The sequence below is a fragment of the Puma concolor genome, chromosome D4 (genome assembly GCF_028749965.1).
Source record: "Puma concolor isolate L17-30 chromosome D4, mPumCon1.1.hap2, whole genome shotgun sequence".
Taxonomy (NCBI): Eukaryota; Metazoa; Chordata; class Mammalia; order Carnivora; family Felidae; genus Puma; species Puma concolor.
In genome coordinates this window covers 82663726-82673731 of record NC_141679.1, presented here as the reverse complement: position 1 = coordinate 82673731, position 10006 = coordinate 82663726, and the positions used below count along the sequence as shown (strand labels likewise).

The 10006-nt window shown below is 38.2% G+C and overlaps 1 protein-coding gene across 1 annotated transcript; it reads right to left on the bottom strand.

Moving 5' to 3' along the window:
- Positions 1-7178: 7178 nt before the first annotated feature.
- LOC147575046 (olfactory receptor 1L4-like) lies at positions 7179-8153 on the bottom strand. Its single transcript, XM_086683952.1, has one exon. The coding sequence runs from the start codon at positions 8136-8138 to the stop codon at positions 7179-7181; it is 960 nt and encodes a 319-aa protein (XP_086540078.1). The 5' UTR covers positions 8139-8153.
- Between the last annotated feature and the right edge of the window lie 1853 nt (positions 8154-10006).

Here is a 10006-nt window from a genome sequence, read left to right as displayed (position 1 = left end):
TTCTAGTTGCAAACTAGACGTAACATAAAATTTACCATTTTAACTGTTTTAAAATGTATAGTTCAGTGGCTTTAAGTACATTCACATGGATGTACAACCATTACTGCCATCCATCTCCAGAACTTTTTCATCATACTGTATGGAAACTCTGTTCCCACTAAGCCCCAACTTTCCACAGCTCTCTCTTCAGCCCCTGGAAACCACTGTTCTCCTTTCTGTCTCTATGAATCTGACTGTTCGAAGCTCCTTACATAATTGGACTCATACAGCTTTTGTCCTTTTGAATCTGACTTATTTTACTCTGCATATAATGTCTTTGAGGCTCATCCATTTTGGAGCATATTGGATTCATCCATTTTTAAGACTACAGTGTAGTTCTGCAGTCCAGATATTAGCTCAGTCTTAATGTTTGTAGCAATATCTTTGTTTTTAAAGGTCACATATCTATTTATCTATCTATCTATGTATTTATTTATTTATTTATTAATATGAAATTTATTGTCAAATTGGTTTCCATACAACACCCAGTGCTCATCCCAACAGGTGCCCTCCTCAATGCCCATCACCCACTTTCCCCTCTTGCCCCCCCCCCATCAACCTTCAGTTTGTTCTCAGTATCCAAGAGTCTCTTATGGTTTGCCTCCCTCCCTAACTTTTTTTTTTTCCTTCCCCTCCTCCATGGTTTTCTGTTAAGTTTCTCAGGATCCACATAAAAGTGAAAACATATGGTATCTGTCTTTCTCTGTATGACTTATTTCACTTAGCATAACACTTTCCAGTTCCATCCACGTTGTGTAGCAATATCTTTAATTCAGTGAGTTACTGTATCAGAAAACAACAGTGCCATCATTAATTTTACTAACTTTTTATCCAGTAGGCATTCAGTAGTATCCACTGGAAACAGGCTTTGTTCCTCAGCTACGGAGTGCCCATTTCCAGACACTGCAATATGATTAGTTAGCCTGTAAGGTGCCTTAGTGGCTTTCTTAGTTCCAGTTTGAAGGATTGGTAAAAGCAATTTTTGACTTTTTATTACTGTAGTAAAATATACATAGCACCATTTTTGACTCATAGGGTGCTCCTAATGTCCATGTTTAAACTATTCACTCTCTTTTTCTTTAAACTCTGAGCAATTGGGCTCAAGATGATGTTACAACTTAACTGGCACCAATATACTCTTTCAAAACACTGTTTCATATGCCACAGTAGGCTAAGTTATTAACATGTATATAGTCAAGGAGAAGACAGCTTCATCATTTTTTTCGTTTATTTGTAGGTTTGCCCAATTTATTTGGAAAAAAGTTCTCTCGTGATCAGATTTTAAGTGTAGATAGTGCGGCTGTGGGGTGAGAAAGTGAATCTTCATATCTGCTTTTAAGCAATGATCCGTTAAGTATAAGAAAAATATGAGCAAAATCTACTTCATCTCAGCACATATTGACTAATCTAACTATGTTCTCAGCTCTACCCTAACCTCAGTGGAAAAGAAAATCAAATGAGCAACATGTTGCCTAAGTTGAGAAATGTTCATACTGTTTTCTATGGTGGCTGCATCATTTTACATTCTTATCAGTAGTGAGTATACAGGGTTCTATTTTCTCCACATCCCCACCAACATTTGTTATTTTCTGTTTTGTTTTGTTTTGTTTTTTTTGGTAATGGCCACCCTAACAAGTGTGAGGTATTATCTCATGGTGGCTTTCATTTACATTTCCCTGATGGTGAATGATGTTTTTTAAAAAATTTTCTCAATGTCACTCATCATCAGGGGGAAAAAATCGAAACCACATTGAGATACCACCTCAAGCCTGTCTGAATGGCTAAAATTAACACACAAAAAATAACAGGTGTTGGCGAGGATTCTGGGAAAAGGGAACATGCTTGCACTGTTGGTGGGAATAGAAACTGGTACAGCCACTCTGGAGAACAGTATGGAGGTTCCTCAAAAAACTAAAGATAGAATTACTCTATGAGTCAGCAATTGCACTCTTAGGTCTTTACCCAAAGGATATAAAAATACAGATTTGAAGGGTACCGGCACCCCATTGTTCATAGCAGCATTATCAACAATAGCTAAACTATGGAGAGATATGACTGATGAATGGATAAAGAAGATGTGGTATATGTATATGTTTTTACAAAACTGTTTATTTATTTATTTTGAGAGAGAGATATAGAGAGAGGGAGAGAGAGAGCACTGGGGAGGGGCAGAGAGAGAAAGGGGGAGAGAGAATCCAAAGCAGGCTCTGAGCTGCCAGCTCAGAGCTCAGAGCCCAATGTGACTCGAGGCTCAATCTTACGAACCCACTGAGACCATGACCTGAGCCAGAATCAAGTCAGATGCTTAAGCAACTGAGCCAGCCAGGTGCCCCTCTCATTGTAGTTTTGATATGCATTTCCCTGGTGATGAGTGATGTTGAGCATCTTTTCATGTGTCTGTTGGCTATCTGTATGTCTTTGGAGAAATGTCTATTCATGTCTTCTGCCCATTTTTAAAATGGATTATTTGTTTTCCTGATGTTGAGTTGCATAAGCTCTTGTATTTTTTGGATATTAATCCCTATCAGGTCTTCCATTTGCAAATATCTTCTCCATTGAATAGTTTTTCTTTTCTTTTAGTTTTGTTGATTCTTTCCTCTGCTGTGCAGAAGCTTTCTAGTTTGATGTGGTCCCAAAAGTTTACTTTTGCTTTTATTTCCCTTGCCTCAGGAAATATACCTAGAAAAATGTTGCTATGGCCAATGTCAGAGAAATTACTGCCTGTGCTCTCTTCTAGGATTTTTATGGTTTCAGGTCTCACGTTTAGGTTTTTCATCCATTTTGAGTTTATTTTTGTGTATAGTGTGAGAAAGTGGTGCAGTTTCATTCTTTTGCATGTTGTCGCCCAGTTTTCCCAGTGCTATTTGTTAAAGAGACTTTTTCCCATTGCATATTCTTGCCTCCTTTGTCATAGATCAATTGGCCGTGTAATGGTGGGTTTATTTCTGGGCTCTCTATTCAGTTCCATTGATCTATGTGTCTGTTTTGGGTCAGTACCACACTGTTCTGCTTACTAAAGCTTTGTGGTATGTCTTGAAATCTGGGATTATGATACCTTCAGTTTTGTTTTTTCAAAATTGCTTTGGCTACTTGGGGTCTTTTGGGTTTCATACAAATTTTAGGATTATTTGTTCTAGTTCTGTGGAAAATGTTGTTGGTATTTCGATAAGGATTGCATTGAATTTGTAGATCACTTTGAGCGTTATGGACATTTTAACAACATTTGTTCTCTAGTCCATGAACATGGAATGTATTTCCATTTGTGTCATCTTCAATTTCTTTCATGATGGTTAACAATCTTGAGTATATTTTCATATATTTTTTGGCCATTTTTCTGTCTTCTTTGGAGAAATATTTGAATCCATAGCCCATTTTAAAATCAGGTTATTTGGGTTTTTGCTACTGAATTGGAGGAAAATACAGTTTCTGTACAATGTATCTGATAATGGATTAATCTATTAACCTAATAGATTATCTGGTATGTTTTGCAAATATTTTCTCCTATTCCCTAGGTTGCCTTTTTCCACTGTGTTGATAGTTTTGTTTGCTTTGTAGAAGATTTTTAGTATGATGTATTTCACTCCTCTAGTTTTGCTTTTGTTGCCTTTGCTTTTGGTGTCCTATCCAAGCAATCAATCACTGTCAACACCAATGTCAAGTAGCTTTACCCTTAAGTTTTATGTGAACAATTTTATGGTTTTAGGACTTACAGTTAAGTCTTTCATCAATTTAAAGTTGATTTTATTTTTTTAATTTTTTTTTTTTAAATAACCTGTTACCTTTCAGCTATTTTTAAAAAAAAAAATTTTTTTTAACGTTTATTTATTTTTGAGACAGAGAGAGACAGAGCATGAATGGGGGAGGGTCAGAGAGAGAGAGGGAGACACAGAATCTGAAACAGGCTCTGGGCTCTGAGCTGTCAGCACAGAGCCCGATGCGGGACTTGAACTCACGGACCGCGAGATCATGACCTGAGCCGAAGTCGGCCGCCTAACCGACTGAGCCACCCAGGTGCCCCTAAAGTTGGTTTTAGTAAGTAGTATAAGAGTCCAATTTCATTCTTTTGCATGTGGATATCTAGTTTTCATAACATCATTTTTTGAAGAGACTACCGTGTCCTCATTGTATATTATTTTTTTTCATGTGGTCATTTAAAAAAAATTAAATCCAAGTTAGTTAACATATAGTGTGATAATGCCTTCAGGAGTAGAATTTAGTGGTTCATCATTTACATAGAGTGTTCATCACAAGTGCCCTTCTTAATGCCCGTCACCCATTTAGCCCATTTCCCCCTGCCCCCCCCCTCAGTTTGTCCTCTATAGCTAAGAGTCTCTTATGGTTTGCCTCCCTCTTTGCTTTTATCTTATTTTTCCTTCCCTTCCCCTATGTTCATCTGTTTTGTTTCTTAAATTCCACATATGAGTGAAATTCTATGGTATTTGTCTTTCTCCGATTGACTTATTTCATTTACCATTACACACTCTGGCTCCATCCACGTTGTTGCAGATGGCAAAATTTCGTTCTTTTTGATGGCTGACTAATATTTTGTTTTATATTCTCAAGACTGGTTTTGCTATTTGGAATTCCTCGTACTTTCATGTGGATTTTAGGATTCTTTTGTTTATTTCTATAAAAAATGCCATTGAGATTTTAGGATTTTAATAGAGACTGAATTGAATCTGTAGATCACTTTGGTTATAATGGTCATTTTAACAATACTTAGTCTTCCAAGCTATAAACATGTGACATTTTTCCATTTTCTTGGGTCCTTCTTTTATTTCTTTCATCAAATGCTTTTGTTTCTAGTGATTAAGTCTTTCATCTCATTAGTTGAGTGTATTCCTAAGTAATTTTTTCTTTCTGATGCTACTGATGAGGTAGTTTTCTTATTTCAGATTGCTCATTGTGAGTGCATAGAATCACAACTGAATCCTTAACACGCTGTAGTCTGCCTCCTTTCGATTCCTCCATTGCAACCTCATTAACAAAGTCACTAATGGCCTTCATGTCATTAAGGGCAATGGAAAGTCTTCCAGACTGTTTTGCTTCAACTGTGTTAATATTTTAATGTTGTTGACACAGCCTCTTGAGCCTTATTCTGTCTTTGAATTATATGATTACTTCCTTTCAATCCTCTTTGGTAATACCTTCCCTATCAGACTCTTCAATGTCAGAAATACTCAGCACTCTTCCCTAGTCCTCCTCAGCCTTTATGTTTCATACTCCTCCTAGTTTATGTCATTCATTCTGATAAAAAGGCAAAATATATTCAAGAAACTCAATATTTTGGTTTAGCCTTGAGCCAAATGTCCGACATTTACATATGTTTAATGAGCTTGTGTGTGTGTAAGGATCCAATACATTTCCCTTCACAATTTCCTCATTAAAGGACATACCTGTAGCATTATTCCACTATTGGAATCAACCAGCCTCGCAGGTATCTACATGGTGGGAGGAGGAGCTGTCAAGGGGGTTCCTCTCTACTCCCTAGGGTCATGTAGAAGCTTTCACCTGACTTGGCAAGGTGTTCAGATGGACTGCTTTGACCTTGCCTCTGACTATATTTACTTTCAGAAGAGATTTATTTCATTCTTACCAATGTTTATTAGCAAATTTCCAGGTTCACCCTAGGCTCCCTTGTTTGGGTAGCAAAACTTTGATTCAAGTCCTTTGATAGCATCTGTTCACATCAGCTCACTCCTTCTAAAGGGTGGCAGGATATTCTGACAGAGGATGTCCTCCTATTCTGACAGAGACAGCACTCTACGTGACAGAGAAGGACTAACCTGGGAGTCAGAGTGGTAACTCTTTCACCACAACATATTATCTCAGGGTCTCTTGTTATCCAAAATTCCCTTTAGTGTGAACTTTTGGGAGATTAGTTGTTGACAATGAGTTGTGGTTACAAATGTTATGAGTCACTCCCAGACCAGAGCGTTTTGATGCCAGGGCAAAATTTTTCAGAACGATGATAAGCATTTGCAATGGTGTTTCTCCATCGACGTTGGTCACAGAATGTTTAAAATGAGAAGCACCCTTATGCTTTTTAATGGTGGACATGCAGTGTGAATATGAAATAAACCTTTGGTTTCAAGGTCCAATGATTTTGAGATTGTTTCCTCAGAACAACCTTGCTTATCCTGACAGATACACATTGCCTTCTTCCAGATATAAAGGGCATTTCGTGAGGATCATGGACATGTGAACAAAGGCAGAATAAAGGGGAAAGGAAAAGGGGTCAAAAGCTGAGAATTCACTGTGAGGACCCATTGTATTAGTGGGGGCACTAAATCTGTTTTGTATATTCTTCCATCTTTTCAGACTTCTCTCTGTTCTCAAATTGAACAAGCAGCATTGGAGTTTCTGCTGTCCCTCAGACACATTCCAGTACTTATTGCCTTTTCCTCTTTGTGTGGTTCCCACTGTTTAGAATGCTCTGTCCACTTGCTCTGTCAGAACAGCTCTATTGAACTTGCTCTGTCAATCCTTAAGGACATCCTTAAGGACAGTCTCAAGTTGTTATTCTAAGAAGTCATTCCAAATTCCCTACCGAATTCATGTAACTTCTTATTCTCAAAATGAATAGGACTTTGTAATTTCTTGAGTATTAGCCAAAGTCAAGTCCATAGAGGAGGGATTGGAAGATGCTTTATTGTACTTCAAGATAACTTTATTTATATAGGGGGCAGAAATAGCTTTCCTGAAATGTGGGTTCCTAGCGGCACTTGTCCTGGATTGTACATGTATTTGGTCAAGGTTTTTGATAGAAACTAAGTATTCTAGCTTCCCAGTCAGGGCTCTTATTTCTTTTCAACACTACCTTATTATTTAAAAAAAAATGTTTTTTAATGTTTGTTTACTTTTGAAGGAGAGAGAGACAGAGTGTGAGGTGGGTGGCAGAGAGTGAGGGAGACATAGAATCTGAAGCAGGCTCCAGGCTCTGAGCTGTCAGCACACAGCCGGACGTGGGGCTCAAACCCACAAACTGCGAGATCATGACCTGAGCCGAAGTTGGATGCTCAACGGACTGAGCCACCCAGGTGCCTCTCAACACTACTTTAAATGACCTCTTAGTGTGTCATGTGAAAAGATGGGTAGGAGGGAAAGATAACATGATCATTTCTTGGGTCATCTCCCAATTAAGACATTCCATCAATTTTTTCTTTCGATGAGTGAATTCTGTCCCTTAATTTCCTCAAACCCCTCTTCATATCTTTGTTCCTCAGGCTGTAGATGAAGGGGTTCAGCATGGGTGTCACTACTGTGTACATGACTGTGGCTACCCGGTCTTTCACCACTGAGTACATGGACAGGGGCCTGAAATACACATAGGTGATACTCCCATAGAACAACGCCACTATTGTGAGGTGGGAGCTACAAGTAGAGAAGGCCTTCCACTTGCCGGCTGCAGAGGGAATTCTGAGCACGGTGACAATGATTCGCAGGTAGGAGAAGAGAATGCACAGAAAGGGGGTCGCAATGACAGCCAGGGTCTCGGTCATGACCACAATCTGGCTGGAGGACGTGTCAGAGCAGGATAGCTTTAGCACAGGCTGGGTGTCACAAAAAAAGTGCTTAATGACATGGGAGGCACAGAAGGACAGGCGGGACATGAGTAGCACACGGAGCAGGGAGTGCAGGTGGGAGATGGTGCAAGAACCCAGCAGCATGAGGAGGCAGCGCCGTGGGTTCATAACCCTATTGTAATGGAAGGGGTGGCAGATGGCTACCAGCCGGTCTATGGCCATGGAGGCCAGCAGGTAACTGTCAGTGTTCCCACAGGCCATGAAGAAGTACATCTGGACCAGGCATCCCACGAAGGAGATCGCCTTTGTCTCTGACAGTAAATTCACCAGCATCTTGGGCACAGTGACAGTTGTGAAGCAGATATCCATGAAGGACAGGTTGCTGAGGAAAAAGTACATGGGGGTATGGAGTCGGGGGTCTGAGTGGATGGCCAGGATGATGAGTACATTGCCCAGCACGGTGACCAGGTACATGATGAGGAAGATGGCAAAGAGAGGTTTCTGTAGCTGAGGGTTGGAAGAGAGGCCCAGGAGGATAAATCTTGAATCACTGCTGTAGTTCTTGGTCTCCATGTCTGTGCCTTCCTGGACAGGGTATGGAGAAGCAGTTGGAGAGATGTAAAAGGCAATTTCATCAATTCAGCTTCTTCCCTAATCCACAGCCTAGAAAAATAATCTCTCTGCTTTTGTTAGAATTTCAAAACACATTTACTTTAAGAAACTACTGAGATAGAGAGTAAAATCCAACAAGGAAAAAATAAAGAAAATTCCAGTTGCTTTCCCAACGAGAAACTAAAAGTGTGTCCCATGCTTCTTAGGAACTTCTAGGTAGCCTAATGTGTGTGAGTTCTTCTCAAAAAATTTAAAACTATATTCTTCTTAGGTGGTTTCCTGAACAACTCCTTATCCTCTTTTTTCCTTCATGTCCCAGGGCAAGAGGCTGCTGAGTTCCACCTTGAATCAGGATGCTTTCATACAAGGGGTTTCCATGAATTAGGTCCTCTCATTAGGAGTCTCTCCTACTCATGGGACCAGAGGTGGTAGTAGTAGTAATGGGGATGGAACAAAAGGGAGCAACAAATGTCATCAGTGCTCCTTGGTATCCACAGAAGTCCGATGAGACTTGCTTAGGTCTTCATAGCAAAATTTGCTTACTGTTTATTTAAGTATTTTTGTTTGGCCAATATGATCCAGATACTTGAAGTTTTAGAAAAGGATGCCAGTCAAAATAGGAATACTACCATGGATAGCCCATGTTATTGTGGTTAGTTTTAAAATATGTTAATTTTTCTGATTAAAAGACTATGAAGTCTTCATTCTAAGCCTTCAAATATTATTGAAATAGAAGACTTTGAATGTAAAGTCCCTTTCTTACCAATATCATGATAAGAAACACACATAAAAATATATGGTCATTTTTGTTCAGTGATGGAGGAGTTAACCAACTCTATTGTGGTGGTCATTTCAGAATGTGTAAGGGCATCACATCACCATCTTGTTTCACCTTAAACTTACAAAATGTTATGTGTCCATTATATTTCAGTAAGGCTAGAAAAAAGTCAATTTTCTCAATTAATAAAGATCAATGCATGTGTAATAACACCCCAAAAGCATTTTTTTTTGAAGTGTCAAAGTCATTTGTACAAAGATATTTATGGCATCAAATTCAAACTCAGAAGAATTTTTAATGGGACTTGAGAAGGTCATCTAAAACTCATCTAGAAGAGTAAGTGGCTAATGAAAGAGAAAATAATTTTGAAAAAATTAGAATTTCAGAGAAGTTTTCTAACCAAAAATCAAAGTACATAACAATGAGAAACAGTAAGATAATAGCACACACAGAGAAAAACAAATGAAGGGTCAACATAAAGAATTCTGTATACCTGTGTTTATACATGTTTATAGATCTTAATCTACGTAGAAATTAATATATAATATTTATCTCATAGCAATGAAAAATGGATGAACTATTAAATAAGATATTTGATATTTATGTCAATTGGCTGCAGCTTTTGAAAAGAGAAGACTAGATTTATCTTAACACACATAGAAATAATTCTATATGAATGAACAAACTAAAAGTAAAAACAAAATCCAAACCATAAAGTAAGTATAAGCTAAAAAGGAGTATATATTTATGGTCTCAGGACAAGGATGCCATTCCAAGTAAGAAAAAAATGTAGAGGTATAAAGACAAAATACTGTACTCAAATATTTGATAATTACATAATAAGTAAAGCTGCAATGTACACTAATGACTCAGTGAGAGAGAAGAAATAACAGCCAACACTACAGAAAATACAAAAAACTGTAAGAGAATATTATGGAAAACTATTTGCCAACCTGGATAACTATTTGCACAACGTAGAAGAAATGGATAAATTTCTAGAAACATATAAATCATCAAAACTGCAGCAGGAAGAAGTAGAAAACTTGGACAG